The 21,872-nt window shown below is 50.8% G+C and overlaps 1 protein-coding gene across 2 annotated transcripts; it reads right to left on the bottom strand.

Moving 5' to 3' along the window:
* Window positions 1-7,986: 7,986 nt before the first annotated feature.
* On the bottom strand, window positions 7,987-20,846 carry LOC114225201 (SEC14-like protein 4). 2 transcript variants are annotated; one of them, XM_088019277.1, is made up of 12 exons: window positions 20,793-20,846; window positions 18,519-18,594; window positions 14,074-14,144; window positions 13,745-13,786; window positions 13,438-13,626; window positions 11,898-11,993; window positions 11,555-11,611; window positions 10,511-10,607; window positions 10,078-10,184; window positions 9,861-10,000; window positions 9,598-9,770; window positions 7,987-8,126 (listed from the first exon to the last, which is right to left on the bottom strand). In XM_088019277.1, exons 1-12 carry the CDS (start codon window positions 20,844-20,846, stop codon window positions 7,987-7,989), a joined length of 1,242 nt encoding a protein of 413 aa, XP_087875403.1. The 2 variants fall into 2 exon arrangements, with proteins under 2 accessions (XP_087875403.1, XP_027980493.1); XM_028124692.1 differs by having other exon boundaries at window positions 14,101-14,144.
* Window positions 20,847-21,872: the final 1,026 nt, after the last annotated feature.

Here is a 21,872-nt window from a genome sequence, read left to right as displayed (position 1 = left end):
TTCCCTTGGAGGAGAGTGTGCCTGGTACATTGTAAGTGCTCAATAAATGGTCTAAATCATCATCGTGTGTTAGGAAGCCTGGGTCCACACCCCAGGGAGTGTGGAGTGTCTTGAGGCCAGCAAAATTAATTTCCCTCCTTTGAAACAAATGCCCTGGCAAAGGAGAACCTCCAACCCCCACCCACACTGCATGTTTTCTCCCAGTAGATCCAGTAAATCCCCAGATCGTGTTTAGCTCCTAGTTTGCCAAACTCTCAGGGGACCATGGCATGGCAACAAGCAAACAATGGCAGGGGGGCAGACAGGGCCACCCACACCACACCCTGAAACCCCTCCTTCTAGGTGGTTACTAGGAAATGTGAAAAGGCTGCCTCTCAGGTCCCTCAGGCCCCAGGGCGGTCATATCCACCTTTCTATCCACCCTCCCTTAGATGGGTCCTGCCAGAACCAGTTGGGCCAGTACAGAGGGGGCCCAGGAGAAGCCTTTCTACAGGATGAGCGGGGTGAGCGTTGCTGGGAAGAGGCAAGTGGGGAGAGCTCAGAGGGCTGTAAGGTGAGGTGGGGATGGCTTGAAAATAGGAGATGGAAGGGGATTTGGGGGTGCCCCACCAGAGTTGTAATGATGCTCTGGGTAGCACCCTGAGGCAATCTACTTTCCATCTTTACTCTTGGGTAGTATTGTCTCCTTCTTAAATGAAAAAAATTTTAAGTGTTATAATTCACATACTATAAATTCACCATCCTTAAAGTACAATTCAGTGATTTTTTTAGTATATTCACGAAGTTGTGCGATCACCACTATCTACTTATAGAACATTTTCATCACCCCCCAGAAAACCAACCCTTGTACCTATTAGCAACCATTCCCCATTTCCTGCTCCCCTATTGCAGCCTCTGACAACTACAAATCTACTTTCTATCTCTATAGATTTCCCTGTTCTGGATATTTCATATGAAGAGACTCATATAGTCTTTAGTGACTGGCTTCTTTCACCTAGCGTAATGTTTTTAAAGTTCATCCATGTTGTAGTCGAGCAGTATTTGTTGAAGAGATTATTCTTTTCCCATTGAACAGTCTTCGCACACATGTCGAAAGTCACTTGACCGTAGATGAGTGGATTTTTGGACTCTCAATTCTTTGCCCTTGATCTGTATGTCTGTCATTATGTCAGTACAACATTGTTTTGATTACTGCAGCTTTATATTAAATTTTGAAACCAGGAAATGCGGGGTGCCTGGCTGGCTCAGTCATTAAGCATCTGTCTTCGGTTCAGGTCATGATCCCAGGGTCCTGGAATTGAGCCCCTCATCGGGCTCCCTGCTCCGTGGGAAGCCTGCTTCTCCCTCTCCCACTCCCCCTGCTTGTGTTCCCACTCTCGCTGTGTCTCTCTCTGTCAAATAAAAAACAAACAAACAAACAAACAAAAACACCCCACGAAAATCTTTAAAAAAAAAAAAGAAAAGAAAAGAAAACCAGGAAATGCAAGTCCTCCCTAATTTCATTCTACTTTTCCAAGATTGTTTGGGCTACTCTGAGTCCCTTGCATTTCCATGTGAACTCTGGGATCAGCTTGTGCATTTTTGCAAAAAAAGGCAGTTGGGATTTTGGTAGTGATTGCACTGAATCTGTGGATTGCTTTAGGGAATATTGCCATCTTAACATTATTGAGTCTTCTGAAATATAAACATAGGTGTCTTTTTACATGTAGTCTTTAATTTCCTTCAACAATACTGTTGGTATTCTGGTTTTCAGTGTACCAATCTTGCACTTCTTTAGTTAGGGTTATACCTGGAGTACTTTACTTTTGGATGCTGATGTAAATGAAATTATTTTCTTAATTTCATTTTTTGAATGTTCCTTATTAATGTATAGAAATGCAACTGATTTTTGTATATTACTCTTGTATCCTGCAACCTGGTTGAAATTGGTAACCCCAATTTTTTTCTGGTGTATATTCTTCATTCTTTAATTTCCCTTTGGGATCAAAAAACAAAATGAAGTATGATAATGATGATGATGTTGATGTTACTGTTGCCTCTGTTGCTGGGCCATGGAGTACCAAGAGCCACTGAGAAGTCAAAACCCTGCTGGAGGAGACCCCAAAGAACTTTGAGTTGGTGACAAAGCTGCTGGTCAAGTTCATAGGCTCTTCCCTTCCTTCTCTCATTTGCTGCTTATCATAGGAATGGGATGCTATGGTGATAGGAACATGGGGGAGAAGAGTGAAGGAGGCTGCAAGGTAGGGGAGCTTATATATTTTCTGGGACAGGTGCTGGCATATCCCTCTCACAATACCTGGGGCACCCTAAGGGCATTGAGTGTTCCGAGTTCTTCATTCCAAACTGTTCTCTTCTTTTTATTGCCATCCTTGGGAAACCTGGAGTGCCCAAGACTACTGTGAGGAGGCTGAGTCTGGGGGTGACCACAAACAAACCACCCAAGCAGGTGTAATTCCTCTCCCAACACTGAGCAAATAATCCCCAAATAGTTCAGAAATGTGTGGAGCTGAAGCCTAGGCCTGGGGGCCTGGGTTTGAATCCTGGCTTCACCTGTAATGTTCTGTGTGATTTTGAGTCTCAGTTTTTTCACCTGCAAACTGGGGCTAATAACATCCTCCTCTTATAAGGCTACTGAAATGGTTAGAAGCCAGTAACCACCCACTGCCTGGCACACAGTAAGTGACCAATTGTGTTGGCTTTTTTCTTTTAAGTTTATTTACTTTTTTAAGTAATCTCTACACCCAATGTGGGGCTTGAACTCATGACCCTGAGATCAAGAGTTGCATGCTCCTCCAACTGAGCCAGCCAGTGTTGGATAGTGTTGGCTTTTATTATTATTATTTTTTTTTTTTTAGTGTTGGATTTTATAGTTATTGTCAGGCCTACCATCAACTCCAGGATGGGGACACAGTTAGGTGAGCCCATCCTTTCTGGTTCCTTCTCCACTGTTCTGTGACTCTCTGATCCTCTACTTGGGTATCTCCCTGTGCTGAGTCATGCTGTTAGGCTCTGCTTTTTGGCAGTGCTCCTGGTATGACCTAACCTCTGGGGGTGGATGGGTGAGGGAGACATGTTGCTCTGGAGTCAGACATCCTGAATTCCAGTCTTGGCGACATCATTGAGCAAATGAGTGCATCTCTGAGCCTTACTTTCCTCCCCTATATAACCAGGATGACTGTATTTATTTGACAAGGCTGCCATGAAGATCAAACAAGATAGCACAAGAGCAGCGGTCCTACATAGGTGCTCAGTAAATGGTGCCTATTATTTTTGCAAGGCTTTATTGAACATCTGGGGAGGCTGTTGGGGAAGAGGAGACAGATGACGACTCTCCTGCATGATTAGCACTGGCCCTGTTATCCCAAGGGCATGGAGACAAGACTCTAACTCTGCTAGGCACTGGGGAGGGGGAGGTTGACTAGGGAAAGAGGGCCCTGGGAGCCTTGAGGGTGCACAGAACAAGACTGGGAAGGGTGTCCTAGACTGAGGGCACAGCATGAATAAAAGCAGGGAGGCAGGAAGGAGTCTGAGGAATTGGTGAGTTCAGGTCGTTGGGTGAAGCCGCAATGAGGGTGTCATAGGCAGGTCACAGAGGGCCTTATAAGCAACCAATGAAAACCGAACTTTCCCGGGAGGAAATGAGGTGCCAGTGAAGGGCTCACACAGGAAGTGATGACCAGATTTTCATTTCAGAAAGGCTTTTTCTGGCTGCCCTGTGGAGTCTCCTGGGAGGCGGGAGGAACGGGCACACGGAGACTGACTCATGGACTCTTTTCTAATAATCCAAGCAAGAGATGACTGAGGCCCTGACTAGGGTGGCAGACATGGCATGGAGGATGGAGTCCACAGGGATTTAGAGAGAAAACCAGTAAGGGGCAGAACCAGGATCTGAACCCAGGTGGGACCACCTCTCTCTGCTGCTCCGGATGGGCCCACAAACAGCCTGGGCCCGGTGAACTTCCCCTCAACCTGCCTGCAAAACCCTTCATGAGCCGGAGAGCTGGACGCTGAGGAGTCCTGTTCAGGCTTCCACCGTAGGGAAAGAGGGGCACTTGGCCCAACACCACCCTCTGGTGGCTGAGCGTGGAGGTCACCGCCGTCAGCTGAGCACCAACCTGCCCGAGCCTGTTGCCCCCCGCCTCCTCTCTGAAGTCATCAAGCCTGAAGCCTGCCCACCCAATGAGCTCATTTAGCACCTGGGCTGTCTGGATAGATGAACCTCGCTTCACGTCTTACCTCCCCCCCCTGCCTTTAATGTTGAGTGACCTGACAAGTCACTTCCTGCCCTGGGCCTTACTCTCCTCTTCGGTAAACAGGGGGTGATGCTTCCTGCATCAGCTTGGGCCTGGCACGTGGACTGTAGCCGGCACTGTCCCATCCCGCAGAGAGGCAGCTTCCAGACTCTGGCCAGCGCCACTCTCTGCCCCAGGCTGGCCCTCCCTGCCCGCATTGACCCTATCCTACCCCGAAAGGCAGGGCAGGGCAGGGGCACTGCTGGCGGCTCATCTGGGTGCTGCCGGCTTCACCCCTGCCATGAGACACTAAGCCCTTGGCCACCGCACTCCCTCTCACTGAGCCTTGGTGTCCTCACTAGAATCCCCGCCTCTTCGGGGTCGCACAGAAGGGGCTGTGTACAAACTGTGGTGTGCCGTGCCCTGGAGCCCCGGTAAAGACTTGCTCGAGTGCTTGTGAAGCCGTGATTGTCCCACACTGGTGTCCCTTCCGGCCTGGGCTCTTGGAAGGTGAGCTGAACTGAGGTAGAGATTTGGGGGGCAGGGGAGACTTCCCAACTGCCCTCAAAAAACCCTATAGTTACCCCCCCACACCCCCCGCTTATTTCCCTGCTTCCCCTGGAAGATTGTTAAGATTCCAGTTAGGAGATTGGCCCTGGGAAGGGCAGGCCCTGCCTCCACTCCTCGGGACAGGGAAGGCCTGGCTATTTCCAACCACCTCATTTTGAGTAAGAGCTTTGATCCATGGCTTCCTGCCAAGATTTTGCCATTCTTTCCTGACAAACAACAAATCTCTGTTTTGTAACCTCCATTATGAAATGATCGTATTAACTACCTAATGTGTACACAGTCATTCACAAAGAAATAGCAAACATCAGTGACCCATTACCAGCATCACCCAAGGGCCCTTCTGGCTTTCCTGTGGCTTCAGACATCCCACAGCTGCCCTTACTCCATTCCTCCGTCTGGAAGGTTCGCTCACACCTCCAGCTCTCCCTTCTGGGGTCCCTGCCTCAGGCAAAGCACGTCTGCTCCCCCATCAGGTTTTTTGTTTTTGTTTTTCTTTGCTGGATGCTCCCCCTGAATTTGGCTCCTGCCCTACTGAGCTGCCCACTTGATAACAGCCATCAGAATCACTTGGGCCTCCCTTAGTGCAGGCAAGCTTCCTGCCAGCAGACTGGGGTAAGCCCAGCACCCCCAGTGTCCCCAGGGCCTGAAGTGCCTGGTCCTGGGCACTCAATAAACACTGATGAATGAATGAAAGGAAGAAACAAACTGCAGGTGAACCAGCCCCTGTCTGGGCTACTCCCTTTTTTTTTTTTTTTTTAAGATTTATTTATTTATTTGACAGAGAGAGACACAGCGAGAGAGGGAACACAAGCAGGGGGAGTGGGAGAGGGAGAAGCAGGCTTCCCGAGGAGCAGGGAGCCCGATGCGGGGCTCGATCCCAGGACCCTGGGACCATGACCTGAGCCGAAGGCAGATGCTTAACGACTGAGCCACCCAGGCGCCCCCCCCCCATCTTTTTGGTAAAGAAGCGATGGCTTCGAGTCAGGGACGGAGTTGTTGAGGACATGTCCCCTGTCCACCTTGCCAGACAAAAGATCCTGTCCTCACTTCTGAAGGTGACCACTGTACTCACAGCTTCACATGCAGTGCACTCTGCCGGCTCTGGGGTTCAAGGTCACTGGTGCCTGCACCCGTGACCCCTGAGCCCTCCGTTACTTGCCACTCCCTGGGCAGCCCATATTTGTGTAAATTAAACCCTTGTGCATGGTGGGGACAATCTGCTACTTGCAAGGAAGCCAGAGGAGGCTGTGCTGATTGTGGGAAATGGGCTGTGGGTGTTGGAAAAGCAAGGATCGGGGTTCAAATCCGTGAACGCCTTGTTTTTAGGCTGGGGATGTAAGGCTGAAGTGAGGTATTGTGAACCCCCGCACCCCAACCCGGTTATGACAACAGGTGGGCCCAGGGAAACCTGACCTGGGGCCCTTACAACCCCAGCCAGCCGCACCCTCTCTAACCTGTGCAGCAGGAAGATGGCTCTGGAACGCCCAAGTGCCTCTGGGTCTGGGGAGGGCGGCCACGGCGTGCAGTGGGGTGGTGGGAGAGCCCGTTGCAGCGGGGAGGCAGAAGCAGCCCTTGGACACAAGGATGTCCGGTGATTTTCATCTGGCAGCCCCGGGCTGTCTCCTTGGTGCGGGCAGGGCCATTTTTTTCTCGCCAAACTCCTCAAACACTGTTGGACCAGCCATGCCTCCATGCACTGGCTTTCAAGTCGTGTTTCCTCCCATTAGTTTGCTTTCTGTAGCAGCAGAGCCCCTGTTCAGACTGTGTGCTGGACCATGGGTGATGCAGCCTGCCACAGGTGGAGGGCCAGAGGCCCCGAGGACCTCACATAGCTTACCTGAAGACCCCCATCTTCCCAAGCCTCACTGTTTTCTTGCCTGGGGAAAAACGGGCCATGGGAAACCAGGAAAGCTATTAACTGGAAAAAAATGAAATCACAGAATCTGAGAGCAAGAAAGGGGCCTGAGCCGGCTTCTTCTTTGCAAAGCACCTGGATGTTAGTGTTTGCTGAGGCTTCCTGCCTCTGGTAAAGGTCTTGGCGGCCAGGATGCTAATGCTTTGCACCAAGGACAGGGACCTCTGACCACTGAGCAGCTGCACTGGCTCATTGCAGGCCAGGTCTGCTCTGTTGGGGGCAGCTCATCTAGCAGAGCAGACGGTGGTCCTGACTGTGGGCTGTGGGCACCAGGAGAGCCAGTCTTTGGGAAACAGAAGCCATTACCGGCCAGTTACTGAGTCGCATTTGGGGTGGGGTGGTGGGGAGTTGGCAGCCAACCCTTAGCAGTCCCTCTAGCGCGACACAAAGATGGAGAAAAAGCTCGATGGTTCTCCAAGAAGAAAATCAGAGTTTAGGATAAGCACGCTAGGATGACAGCTCCACCCCAACTTGTTCTACTTTATTCCAGCATGTTCCACTTCACTCCAGCTCTGCTACAGTCCTGGTCCTTACTTAGAGCCAGAAAGAACCCAAGCTGAATGTCAGCTGGATCACGGCAGATGGGGAGGGGGAGGCTGGGGTTGCGGAGAATTCTGAGAGACTCGGTCTTCACCCATGTAGCTCTGTGTGACTGAGCGTGGCTTTTCCTCCTGATGGTTATCCCTGCTGGGCCTCATGCTCCGTTTCTGATCTTCCCTCCAAAGGCAGGAGGGCAGGTCCAAAGGGCCCTGGTGCCCTCCCAGAACCAAGAACCTCAGTTCTACCACCCAACTGGCCCCATCCTTCCACCCGGCCACTTCCAGCTGGCCCTGTCCACCCCTGCTGAGCCCCCACGTGCAGAGATGGGGCCTTCTCTGCTCTTCAGACTTGACGCTATGCTCCCTGCATGGCCTGGGGCTCATGCACACACCCCCAGACCAGATCGCTAGGTGTGGGTGAGTCCTGAGACTGGTGGACTTTGTCAGGAGTGACAGAAGCTTCTGTGGGCGGGACACTTCTTCGGTGGACCCTGGCTCATCCTCAGTCTCTGCAAACAGGGGATCAGGTGTCTGTCTGAATCCTCAGTGTGGCCATGCACTGGATGTCCCCCTCCTGCTCTGCCCCTGTGCCTGGTGGGCCCCACAAGGAGCTGAGATGGTGATACAGGGTGGTTGGCTCCTCCAAACACCACCCCACCTGGGAGGGCAGGGGATAGGGAGGGGACTGCTAAGGGCTTGAAGAGCCCAGGCACAGAGGCAGCCAGGGTCTTCACCGCACTGGGGATGGTCTCCTTGCCTCGAAACCTTGAATCTTCTCCTCGGAGGCCTTGTCCGGGAGCAGCACCTCCACAGTGTAGCTGACCTTCTTGGTGTACATCAGGCTATAGGTGTTGTCGAAGCGCAGGACATCTGCAAGGGTGGAGAAGTCATCCCTCAAAACCAGCCTGACATATCTGCATACCTGGTGCCCTTGGCAATGGGCCCAGGACTGGGGGTGATGCTGGAGGGTCAGCCACTGCCCCGCCCTCCCAGTGCCCACTGCTCCAACCGAGAGAGGAGCTCTGCTCTCCCCAGAGGAGAGGGCTGAGCTCCATAAGCCACTTTCCCATCATGCCTTTTAAAGAAGGCATTTCCTTAATTTGCAACGGCGTGGATGGAACTGGAGGGTGTTATGCTGAGTGAAATAAGTCAATCAGAGAAAGACATGCATCAGATGACCTCACTGATATGAGGAATTCTTAATCTCAGGAAACAAACTGAGTGTTGCTGGAGTGGTGGGGGGTGGGAGGGATGGGGTGGCTGGGTGATAGACATTGGGGAGGGTATGTGCTATGGTGAGCGCTGTGAATTGTGCAAGACTGTTGAATCATAGATCTGTACCTCTGCAACAAATAATGCAATATATGTTAAGAAAAAAAAAAGAAGAAGAAGAAGATAGCAGGAGGGGAAGAATGAAGAGGAGTAAGTCGGAGGGGGAGAAGAACCATGAGAGACGATGGACTCTGAAAAACAAATTGAGGGTTCTAGAGGGGAGGGGGGAGGGGGATGGGTTAGCCTGGGGATGGGTATTAAAGAGGGCACGTTCTGCGTGGAGCACTGGGTGTTATGCACAATGAATCATGGAACACTACATCCAAAACTAATGAGGTAATGTATGGTGATTAACATAACAATAAAAAATTTAAAAAAATAAAGAAGGCATTTCCTTAGATGCCAAGGTGCAAAGTGAACTCTGGGATGTGATGAATCATCCAGATTTCTCGGTCTCCACCCTTCTAATTCTCCCTCTCCACAAAGGTGAACTAGATATGGATTAACCAAAGCATTAGTAAAACTCATGCTCCTCAACCCGGGGTTCCCCTTCTCCTAGCTCTGACAGAGGCGGAAGGTCAGTGCTGCTCCTGGGGAACATTGCTTCTGGTAAGACTGACCTAACTGCATCTGGCTTGGGTGGCCTGAGAATGAAGGATAAACACATGGAAGAATCATCTCTTTGGGATTCCCACAGTAGGACTGCGTATGCACCTGGGCAGCCGGGGACCCCTAAAGGGTAGCCCATGGCTGTTTACTTACCTGTCCCTCAGCCTGTTGAGTGCTGTGTAAGGGCTTCCCAGGAGCTGAGTCCGTGGCTTCGGGCTGTGAATCCCACTCTCTAAAATGCCTCTCTGCAGTTGTACGCATACCCAGGGGCCACTCACCAGATCTAACGTCCTGAAGCCAATTCCCCTGACCACCACGGGATCTAGTAGCTCGCATAGACCCCCACACCCTCCCTGAGAGCTGGAAATAGAGGGTAAGCAGGACAGCCTGGCAAGATGTTATCGGCTCATTTCTGTGCCATAAGGAGGAAAACGACTCCAGGGAATCCTACAGCTCTTACAGACGCCGGCCTTGAGGCAGGTGAGGCTCCCGTCCTCAGGGACCACATGGGCTTTGTAGCGCTGGATGGGCAGCACCTCCACCATCTCCCCTGCTCGCTGCCTCTCGCTCATCTTGGTGGTCTTCAGGAAAACCCCGAAGCCGATGTCTGCCCCTTCTGATGCGAACTGCCACCTGCAGGAGACAAGGTCCCATTAATGCCACCTGCTTGGGCTGCAGGCCCCTCCTGGCTGTGCCTAGGGGTGGCGTGGCCACCATCCCTACTGGAGCACACAACCCAGGAACAGGATTTCGTTTTCCACCTGCATTAAGGAGCCTCGGGCCACAGTCACCGTGTGCTCATAATTCATCCTCACCTGGTTGCGCAGGTAGTAGCTCTTGGGCACATTGCCCCCGTATTTGATCTGTGGGTGAGGGCTGGTGAGTAAGCACTACACCATGGTCATCATCCCTCCCTCCTACTCCTCTGGGTACCCTGTACCTTGGTCAGGCACTTGGGGTTGCCATCGGGGTCAGTCATGGTCCCCCCAAACTCCACGGGCAGCTGGTCAGGGCTGATGAACTTGGGCAGCTCCTGCTTCCAGTTGCCTATGGGAGCAAGGTTTCGGCGGGGGGGGGGGGGGGCGGGGGGCGCTTAACAGAGAGCAGAGAGGCCACGCCCAGGGAGGAAACCTGATATGTCTTTGGCTTACTCCCTTGAGCACCTACTCCTGAAAGCACCCAAATGCTTTATGTGACCACCCAGGCTGGGGTCTAGGGCCCGAAGCATTGTGAGAGTGTGCAAAGACCAGTGGGAGTCAGGCCAAGGTCAGTGCCTGAGTAAAGAGGACGAGCCAGGGAGAAATGGGGCCTTTCATGTTGACCTCTACTTGCCCAGGCAGAGATGGGCCCAGCCAGGAAGTCAAGACACTCACCTCCGAGAATCACTATCTTCCTTTGTGTTTCCTCACTCATGAACAACTTGACCAAGTTAAAGGCCACGGGGAACAGCTTGGGGGCTGAAACATGAAACTCCTTTGGGAAGCTGGCTTAGAGAGGACTTAGAGGTATAGTAATGGCCAGGGGCCTGGGCTGGACAAGAGTTGGACAGATCTAGATTCTGCTACTTCCTGCTGTGTGACCTTCAGCTAGTTACTCAGCCTCTCTGAGTCTTAGTGTTGTTAACTATAAAACGTAGATAAATTAAACAATGTATGCATAACACTTGGCACAGCTCCTGGCTCTCAATAAATGGTTGCCCCCCCCACCTAGTTGTAGGGTGTCAATAATGTGGATTTCCCTATGGTGCCTCTTGTCCACACTCACAGTTTTCCCAGGTTGTCTTGGAATTTTCTTGGGTGCAAGTAAATGGGGCATCTGCATTAGACCTCATGTCCCACCTGAATTGCTCACACTGACTGGGTGCTTTCTGTGGGCTCTTTCTCCACAGACTGTCTCATTTAACCTCATGGCTTTCTTATAGGGAAGGTGTCACTGCATTCCTATTTTACAGACTGGGAAAACTGAGGCTTAGTAAGGTTAAGTAGACTTGCTCACAATCACAGAGCTAGCTAGACTGGAAAGCAGATCATTTGACCCCAGAGCACACGTGGTGTTCCCTTCACTGTACAACTGTCACAGACAGGGACCATTCCCTCTCAAAGCATGTCTATCAGCCAGTGTGGTCCATGAACGATCTGTTACCATTCCACACCGAGAAAAGTAAAGAAAATAACAGTTCACTTTTAGAAACTTATAACTTATTTGACATTTGCTGCAACATACCAGAGCAGATTTTGTATATTCCAAAAGTATCGGTCTATGAAGGACTGACTAAAAAAAAACAAAAAAACAAACAAAAAAACCCTGATCTTCACAAAGGATGGCTTGAGAAGCCCTACCCTGGGTGATTTACCCACTGCCCCCCCCCCATTCCCCACTCCTCCTCCCCCAAGCGGTCATCCCCATCACGGGCCCACCTCGAATGACAAATTCTTCAGCATCTCAGGATAATTTGCTTCCAGGATGGCAAAAAACTGTGGCAAGATGAGTCTGGTCAAGGTCATGCTTCAACACATTCTATGCCTGGATTTGATGGCCTTTCATGTTGCTGACACAAGAGCCCCTGCCACCCCCTGGCCACCCACCTTCCCCATGAGATGCACTTCATCCCCTGTCATACTCTTGTTCATCTTTCTCCTTGGAGGTGGGGGGACTCCAGGCCAGCTTTACTGGCTGCTCTGGGCCCCTGGGGGGGGGTGATCCTCCTCCCCATGGAGGAGGTAGCTCCCTATTGGCCCCCCAGCCAGCCGCCTACCTCACCGGCTGGTAGACTTCGACAGCTGGCTTCCACGGGTGTTTCAGGCTGAGCCCCTCCATGTCAAACACCATCAACACCGTCTCAATCTTCCTGCCCAGCTACATGGGACAGCACAATGATAGATGTCACACAACTCCAGCCAGGGGGTCCCGGCCTGGGAGACCCCGCACTGCTCCCACCTTCCTGCTACCCCCACCCCTAACTGCCCATAGGGCCTTCCAAACAGATCGAGCCCACCTAGCGTCTAAGAAGATGCTGCATCTGAGCCCTGGCAGTGACCCCTTATCACACTGTTTGCTCAACATGATTGGCCGGACTTAGTTAACTACAGAATTGAAGACCTCACTCGTTGCCCATCAGGCATCTCCCTGTACAATAGTACACTGCGTCAGTCAGCGTCTGCAGTCCGGGGGTGTGTCAAGCCAGAGCTACAGTGCTGGCAGGCTGTGCGGCCTTGGGTGGGGTTTTAACAGCTCTGAGCCTTATTTTCTCCCTCTGTGAGATGGGGGTAATTCCAGGTTCTGACAAAATTTCCAGGAGGATTCAGTGAGATGAGTCACAAAGAGCCCAGTGCCTGACACGAGCTGGCCCCTGGTAAATGTCAGCAGATGTTATTACTGGTATCATCATCACCACAATTACCAGCTCTGATTGGAAATGTACACGAAGTAGAAGACTCCGTTGTGACCCCATAAAATCAGCCATCTTGTTCGAGACACACACATCTATTCGGACCAGGCACTGTTTGCAAGTCTCTCATGATTGCCACAAATCTTTGTGCCAAGGGTCTATTTGGTGTCCAGCACCGTGACAGACACTGGGGATGCAGGCCCTGTCCTCGCCATCAGGCAGATCATCCTAAAGTGACACAAGAGCCCCCCCGCCCCAGAGGTCTTCTCAGACTCATGGAGACACTTAGATTCACAAAACCAACAGACCACACTTGGCAATAGATTCATGCTGAAGGGTATGGACAAGGAAACACAGAGTCAGAGCAAAGAGAAGATCTGTACAGATGGGTGTGGGTCCCTCCTGGCTTGGAAGGCCTTTGCCCCACAGGACTCCATATTTTTTTTGGTAGCAATTCCATATTAGCTTCTAGGGACACACGACAGATGTGCCAAGTTTCAAGTCACTGCTCTCAGAGAAACCAACAGCGATGGCTCCCCCATCAGGTTATGGTTGTGCAGTGTCCAACTGGGGACATCTTTTCCATAAGCAAGCTGACCATCCACTGTTCCCAGGGTTCCCGGGGAACAGAGCCAGAGCGTTCACTGCACCCAAGGTCAACATCTCACCCAAGGTCAGAGGGGAAAGGGATTTGGTGATCCTTGGCCCTCGCCAGCAGAGAGTACCACACACACGTTAGATGCTCAGAGATGGGTGACTGCAGGAGAAGCCATGTCCCACTAAAGCCCAGAGTGCTGAGGCCTGGCGAGAAGTGGAGGCAGCATGCCTTTCCCACCTGGTCGCCGCCTTGGTGCCACCCTTTAGACAGATCGGGCCCACCATGCGCTTCCCATCCTGGACCCAGTCACGTACCTTCTGACTCTGCAGCTCACACTCCTGCAAAAGCAGCTCACAGACCCTGATGCGCTTCCGGATCAGCTCCTGCTTGGAGGGTGACAGGAGAAGACCCTTGGGTTCAAGGGTCCCAATGATGTCGAACCACACAGGGCAGTCTTCATAGTCATAGCCGCTCAGACCACCGGAGTCGTACAGCCGGATCACCTGGGCACGGGGATGAGGTCCTGACTCAAACCAGCCTATCAGCCATCAGATGGCTGGATTTCGGGGGCACGTATGAAAGGCATCGGATGGTCTGTGGGGGATGCTGCATGGGGCTCACCTCTGAGGGTTGCCATGAGAGGATGTTGTCCAGGTCCTGTTGCTGTGGAGAAATGGCAGGACCTGAAGACTGCCTACCACAAAGACCTTGAAGGCACCTGGGGGCATCGGGCCAGATCCCTCTGCCTACAGCCCCCAAGACCCTGCCAGAGCACCCCCAGGCTCTTCTGACCTAGAACTGGAGGTGGCAATGCCAGGAGGAGGGCTGTGGGGGACCCAGGTCTGATGCAGGAAGGGATCCAAGGAGGAAGGGAGGAAACACAGGAGAACAGGAGAGGCCAACGTTCCTACTCTTTGTCACTGATCCCTGGGGTACAATGTGTGGGAGGCAGGACACTCCTGAGAATGAGGCCTCACCTTCCGGAGCATGTCCTCAGATTTCTGCAGGTCAAATTTCTGAGCTGCAAAAAGACCCAAAGTAAGAGGAGGCTTGAGGCTGGATCTTGAACTCGCAGTTCTCTGAAAACTCATGAAGAAACACGAGGGTGCCTGAGTCTTCCATGATGCCCCAAGAATACATTGGGGGTCTGGACATTTCTTTGTCATTTCATTTTTTCTTTTTAAGAAATATTTATTGGGGCGCCTGGGTGGCTCAGATAGTTAAGCGTCTGCCTTCGGCTCAGGTCATGATCCCAGGGTCCTAGGATCGAGCCCCACATCCGGCTCCTGGCTCAGCGGGGAGTCTGCTTCTCCTTCTCCCTCTGCCTCTCTCCCTGCTCATGCTTGCTCTCTCTCTCTCTCTCTCTGTATCTCTGTGTCTCAAATGGATAAATAAAATCTTTAGAAAAAATTTTTAAAAAGAAATATTTATTTATTTATTTTGGAGAGAGAAAAAGAGAGAGGGGAGCACAGAGGGGAGGGGCAGAGGGAGAGTGAGAGAGAGAGAATCTCAAGCCGACTCCCTGCTGAGTGCAGAGCCCCACTTGGGGCTCAATCTCAAGACCCTGAGATCATGACCTGAGCCAAAATCAAGAGTTGGCCACTCAACCGACTGAGCCACCCAGGCGCCCCTGGACATTTTTTAAAAAGCAAGTATCCTTAATCTTCTAGAAGACTTTGGAAGCCCTTGATTTCAGTATCCAAGCCTTTTTAAACTGTTCATTCCAGGGGTGCCTGGGTGGCTCAGTCGTTAAGCATCTGCCTTAACTCGGGGTTCTGGGATCGAGCCCCGCATCGGGCTCCCTGCCCCTGCTCATATCTCTCTCTCTGTCAAATAAATAAATAAAATCTTTTAAAAAATAAAAATAAATAAACTCTTCATTCCAGAGGTTGATCTGGCCTGTAATATTTGATGCCCCCAAGGGGGCACAGACCCTCTTGGTGTTAGGGGTAGTGAGGAGCATAGGCTTTGGAATCAAACAGACTTGGGTTTAAATTCTAATTTTGTCCTTTTATTTGCTGTGCAACTTTGAGCAACTCACCTACCTTCTCTAAGTCTTGGTTTTTTAATCTGTTAAATAGGAATAATATATTTTTCAGTTATTCAAAGGATGACATGAGATAAAGCACATAAAGTGCTTGACACATTACCTGGCTCCCAGGAACTTCTCAGTAAATGGTTAACTATTGTTGTGATTACTTATTTTGAAGAAATAAATTCACTTTAATTGAAAATGTGATGCTTTATTTTAAAAATGAACCCCTTCTAGTCTTTATAGACTAGATTATTTTTTTTCCTTATAATATTGGCAAGGTCTCTAGTTCTGTTTAAACTATGATTCTGCTTAACATCATCTTTTTATTGTTCCCGATTTTAAAGAAAATGCATCTAAAACTTCTTCTTCTTTTTTTTAAGATTTTATTTATTTATTTGAGAGAGAGAGCATGAGCAGGGGGAGCAGCAGAGGGAGAGGGAAAAGCAAGCTCCCCGCTGAGCAGGGAACCCAATGTGGGGCTTGATCCCAGGACCCTGAGATCATGACCTGAGCCGAAGGCAGATACTTAGGTGACTGAGCCACCCAGGTGCCCCCTAAAACTTCTTCTTAACTCGCAACGTATATTGTAAGATCTTTGTTGCATAACCATTACCAAGCCAAGTCAAGGAAATCCCCTTCTATTTCTAGTTTGGTAAGACTTTTTTTTTTTTAAGATTTTATTTATTTATTTGACAGAGAGAGACACAGCGAGAGAGGGAACACAAGCAGGGGGCAGGGGGGGAGAGGGAGAAGCAGGCTTCCCTCAGAGCAGGGAGCCCGATGCAGGCCTTGATACAGGGCTCAATCCCAGGACCCTGGGATCATGACCCAAGCCCAAGACAGACGCTTAATGACTGAGCCACCCAGGCGCCCCTTTTATTTTGTTTTTATCTTATGAATAGGATTTGAGCCTTTTCAAATGCTTTTCCTGCATTGAGATAGCCACATAATTTCTCATTTTTAATTCTATTAATGTGTTCAATGACACTGATAGATTGTCTGATGTTGAATTCTTCCTGCATACCTAAGATAAACTCCCGCTGATCGTGCTGTGTAATTTTAATACCTTATTGGATTCTATTATGTAATGTTTCCCTTAGACTTCCTTACATCTACATTGACAAGTGAAACAAGCCCAGAATTTTCTTTTCTGTCCTGATCTCATTTTGGAATCAAACCAACCCAAGCCTCATAAAGTAACTTTCACTTTTTAAATATATTTTAAAGCAACTACAACAATGTGTAAAAGCAGGTATCAGCTAATCTTAAAACTTTGGGAAAATTCGTCTGTAAAGCCATTGGAGTTTGAGTTTTGGAAGGAGGGAAGATTTTTAGTACCATTTATATGTCTTTAATATTTATTGGTCTCTTGGGGCTTTTTATTTTCTTCTTGCTGGATTTTGGCCTTATATGTGTGTTATAAGGAATGCACTGATTTCATTGAGATTTTCAAATTTGTGCATAATTGTCTATAATGTTCTTTTATTGGTTTCTAAAAAAATCTCTGTGATGTCTAGGAGATTTCCTACTGAGAACCAGGTTGGTTTCTTGTTCTATAGAAAGTGGTTTGGGCACTGTTGATGGACGCTCATAGTTTTTTTAGTAGCACCTACTATGTGCCCGGCTGGAAGTATGGGGCAGGCACGGACCCTGCCGGCATGGAGCCGGCATCCGAGTGGGAGAGATGGACACAATCGTGAGATGGAGATAAAGAAAACAAAATGAAGTGACTTGAGGTCAGGGGGGCCCCCTCTGCATCTGGCCTGAGCGGGGAGACTCCAAGTTCAGCCCCAGAGACCTCCCTCCCTGTTGCCCAGGTGTTGGGCTAGTGAGGCAGGCAGTGTGGCTAGGGAGGTAAAGTTGAAGGGGACGGGGCCATGTCAGCCCGTCTGCCTCAGCAGAAAGTGGGAGGCATCAGGACACCCTGTCCCCTCTTCTCCCAACCTTAGATCCTTCTCCTTTCCCATGACCCAGCAGCCTACAGTGTCTGTGACTTCACTCCTTTCTCAACGACACACCAGGGACCTGAAAAGTTGGTTTTTCAACCCAGAAAGACTCCAAAGGAGGAGAGAGGTCTGATGCTGTATCAAGGGGCTTCAAGAAATCTACTGTCCTCACTCCTTCTTTAGCCCAGGAAAATGACACGGACATAACTTGTTGAAAACAGAATAGAAGCTTCCACAGCCAAGAGAGCCTAGGGAGATGATGACTAAATGTCATGTGGCATCCTGGATGGGATCCTGGAACAGAAAAACTAAGGAGATCTAAACAAAGTGGGGATTTTAGTTAATAACCACGTATCAGTGTTGGTTCATGAATTGTAATAGACGTACCATAAGAATGAAAAATATTCATGATAGGGGAAACTGGGTGCGGGATATGTGTGGACTTCCTGTACCTATCTTCACAATGCTCTGTAAATCTAAAGCCATTCTAAAAAATTAAGTTTGTAGAAAATAATAATTAAAAAACGTAACCAAATAGAACAAACAGAACAGAAGGGAGGGCTTCCTCTGTGTAGGTGCTGTGCACGCCCATGACCTCATGTCAGACTCACAGCATCTTGAAGGTGGGGGGACCAGTATTATCCCCATTACCCAGAAGAGAAAAGTGAGCCTGAGAGACAATGGGTGATTGCCAGAGGCACACTGCTAGCACACAGCAGAGCTGGGATTTCATCACAGGCTTGCCAGATTCCAAGGCTGGCATTATCACCCCACTGCGTGTGCACTTTCCAGCCTGGCTTCTGACTTCTCTCTTGGTTCAAGTTCAAAATCCTTTCCATGGGGTGTGTTGAATTGGAATGAATTCTCCTCCTAGGTTTCTGTTATTCTAATTTTACACTCCTGTGACAATCCCTGGAAGAAATTCCTTCTCTACCTTTAATTGCATCCACTTCCGGAAGTGTTTGCTGGGCACTTGCTAGGTGGCCAGCTTCCCTCAGGGGATGACACAGCCCTGCCTTCAAGGAACTGGAAATAGACCCATAGGCAAGTCCTGAAGAGTATATCTGGGGCTATCTGACTCAAGGCCCAGCCAGGCCAGTCATCCTGAGAACTTCCCAGGTGTGAAGTTCACCTCTACCATATGCCCACCCAGTGCCAAGTGTACACCCTCTCTAATGCTCACAGCAATCCTTGGGGAGGTGGCCCCATCCCACTTTACAGATGAAGAAATTGAGGCTCAATGGGGTTTGGTGCCATGCTAATTTGGAGGGGAGTTCAGATTCTAACCCAAAGCAGGGTGATTCCAGAGCCTATGTTTCCCACTCTACAGTATTTTCTCCCGAAGTCCCACCCACTTTCCTGAAACCCTCCTTCCCTCTCTCCCTCTCGGCACCCTCGACACTGCCAGTCTCACCTCGGAGGCAGCGCAGGAGGAAGTACTCATCAGCATTGGGCAGGGCAGGCAGCAGGTCCTGGAGGTTGTCCCAGAACTGAGGGGGAGATACAAAGGTCAGAGGGGCTCCCATGACCCCTGGGCTCCCAAGCCCACCCCGACCCTTCCCAAACTCAGTCTGTCAATCAGTTCTGCCCAGGGACTCTGCAGGCTAGGGACCACAGAGAGAGCAGCGGCTGCCTCGACCTTTTTGCAGCGTGGGAATGGAGGACCCCTCAGCCCACCATGGCAGGAAGAGTTGGGTCCTTCTCAAACTTTGGGGGTTCTCTGCCTCCCCAAGATCCTCATTCTGTAGGTCTGAGGCAGGGCCCTGCCTTCCCTATTTTGACAAAGATCCCCGGTGAATCGGATGCAGGCAAACGAGAACAATTTAGGAACCTCGCCCTTGATACTGTATCTTGAAGGTCTAGATTTGGAAGCAAGTTGCTTAACCACTCTCAGCCTCAGTTTCCTCATCCCGGGGACTAAGGGAGCTGAAGGTAAGCTCTGGAGGGGTGGGTTTGCAGGGGAACCTGTGAATGGGACTTTAGGATTAGAAACCAATGCTAGCAAAGCCATAGGAAGCTATCTTAACAGCCATCCACCAAACCTCCTTTAGCTTTATAGATGATGTTTAAAATAAGAATGTGTTCAGGGGCCTGGGTGTCTCGGTCGGTTGAGCGTATGCCTTTGGCTCAGGTCATGATCTCAGGGACCTGGGATGGAGCTTCACGTCTGAGAAGGGCCTGGAATAACTTGAAGGAAAAACTAACTTAACAATGATGCCATATAGGGGCACCTGGGTGGCTCAGTTGGTTAAGCGGCTGCCTTCGGCTCGGGTTGTGATCCTGGGGTCCTGGGATCGAGTCCCGCATTGGGCTCCCTGTTCAGCAGGGAGTCTGCTTCTCCCTCTGACCCTCCCCCTCTCATGTGCTCGCTCTCTCTCTCTCTTTCTCTCTCATTCTCACTGTCTCAAATGAATAAATAAATAAATAAATAAAATCTTCAAAAAAAAACCAATGATGCCATATAGAGAAAGCAGCCTCTGGCTGCATGACCACAGGTGGTCGAAACTAGGCTTAGGAAAAACCTAGAAGGAAATGCTTCTAGGCGTGGTTGTCTAGATCTCTGGGACCATGGGTGGCTTCTTTTTCCTACTTTTCTTTTTCTCCCTAATTTTTAAAACAACTAACGTTCATTTCTTTTAAATAACAGAAAAAATAAGAATAAACTCTTTTTACATTGTTTAAAGCTCTTTGACCCACAAGCATCTCCATCATAATTGACCCCCAAAGGCCGGGTGTCTAGTCCCTCCCATGAGCCTAGTGTCCGGGGCTCCCCTGAGGTCTTTGCCAGTGGGGAGAGAGAGAGCTAAGCAGGGGACTCCCTCTCCTCCTTCACTTGGGGACCCCTCCTTCAGCTCAGGACCCTCTACTCCTGGAACCTCTTCCTATACCTGGGAATTCACCCAGGGCCCCCCATTCTTCACTTGGGACCCTTCTCTCCTTCACTAAGAATTCATCCAGGGTCCCCCTCCTTCATCAGGGGTCCTCATTCCTCCCTGAAGGATCCTCCCCAGGGTAGGAGCCATTCTCCACAAGTCTGAAGCCCAAAGCGTGAGCCAGGGCCGTCACCTCCCTCCCCTAACCTGAAGTCACAGTTTCTAGGCCCTGCCATCTCCAAATCAAATTAATGTTGTGGCCCCTAAGACCTGATATGCCCCCCCTTCCCCAGGGCGTGACACTCTCAGCTGCAGCCTGAAGGACTGTCTTGACATCACCAAACCCCCTCCAGTCCCCTTTAACGGAAACATTGACAACAGGGAGAAGGCTTGGGCCCTGGGGAGTCTGAAAACCACAAAGAGAAGCCAAACAAACAAATGTTGCAATCAGAGCAGGAGACCTGCTAGTCTGTCTGCCCAAGGCTGCCCAGAGGGATGGCAGCATCACCCTACCCCCACAACCAGGGGACAAGGGCTAGGGCTCTGTGGTCCGGAGAGAGCAGGATCGGAAAGCTGGATTCCGCCCCAGTGTAGCCCAGAGAAGGGCTCAAGTCCTGTGTTCCGTGTATGTCTGCCTCAGCCACTGTGCCCAGTGGCGGGCAAGCTGGATAGAGACACCCTCAAGAGACCCTTGACACCCTCAAGAGACCCTTGACCCCCAAACAATGGAGGCTTCAGCCTGGGTGGGCAGCATCAGGCAGCTCCTTCCCTCCCCAAGCCTCCCCCACTTTGCCCCCACCCCTGAAGCCCCTCACCCTGGCCAGCGCCTCCTGCTGCTGGGGGTTCAAGTCCCCGACTCGGCCGCTCATGGTGCCCGCGGGCGCAGGGGTCGCGGGGCGCAGATGTGCCAGGAGTCTGCCCGCCCGCCTCCTGGCCTCGCAGCCGCCGCCTGGTTTTACCTGGGGAGCAGATGTTGGCCCCGCCCCGCAGGGTTCTTGCCTCCCCTCGCGGTGCTTTGCGGGCGGTGGCCAGGAGGCACCCTACCCGGGGCAGGGAGGCGACCCGCTCCGGAGGGGTCCCAGAGCACGGACTCGAGGGGAGGGCAGCGGGCGTTGCTACCTCCAGGCATCCTCATCCCAGGGGCTCCTACAGGTTCCTGCATGTTAGGGGAAGGGGGGAGCATAAAGGAGGTGTGGGCAAGTTCTAGGGAACACGCCTAGATCCTCTTTCCCAGCAAAATGGACGAAATTTTCATAAACCCGGCTCAACCCTCTAGGTGATCCCCAGGAGTTTCTGCCCAAAGGGCCCCAACCTCTGTCCCCTGGCCTTGACCACAGGCTGCTCCCTATCTGTGCTCCCTAGCTGATAGAAGCCTTTATGTGCAAAATGGTTCCAGCCCCAAGATGGTCAGGAGGATTAGATAAGATGATCCACCAAGGGTTAGCCTGGCATGCCACACCCAGTCAGTGTGTAATGTTAGGAATATTATTCCATAATTACTATTATTATTGATACTTTCACCAGAGCAGAGAGCTACAGAGGTGGAAATTCTGGGTTGGACCCCCCCCCCGCCCCCGGTGAGCCCCTGGGTAGAGCTACAGCCAGAAGGCAGGGGAATGGGAGGTGGCAATAGTAGCTGGAAGCCCCGGGTGGGGTGGTGGAAGGGTCAGGAGGCCATGGGTGGTGGACGGCTGACACAGGTGGCCAGGATGGCATCCGGGAACCAGGCAGAGGTCACTGAGAAAGGTGAGAAAACAGGTTGGCTGGGCAGGAATTTTTTTCTTTTCTTTTCTTTTTTTTAAGATTTTATTTATTCATAAGAGACAGAGAGAGAGAGAGAGGCAGAGGGAGAAGCAGGCTCTCCGCTGAGCAGGGAGCCCAATGCGGGACTCGAT

The sequence above is a fragment of the Eumetopias jubatus genome, unplaced genomic scaffold (assembly GCF_037043125.1).
Source record: "Eumetopias jubatus isolate StellerSeaLion01/CBP00866 unplaced genomic scaffold, mEumJub1_p1.0 scaffold_16, whole genome shotgun sequence".
Classification (NCBI taxonomy): Eukaryota; Metazoa; Chordata; class Mammalia; order Carnivora; family Otariidae; genus Eumetopias; species Eumetopias jubatus.
This window is presented reverse-complemented; position numbering and strand designations above follow the sequence as displayed.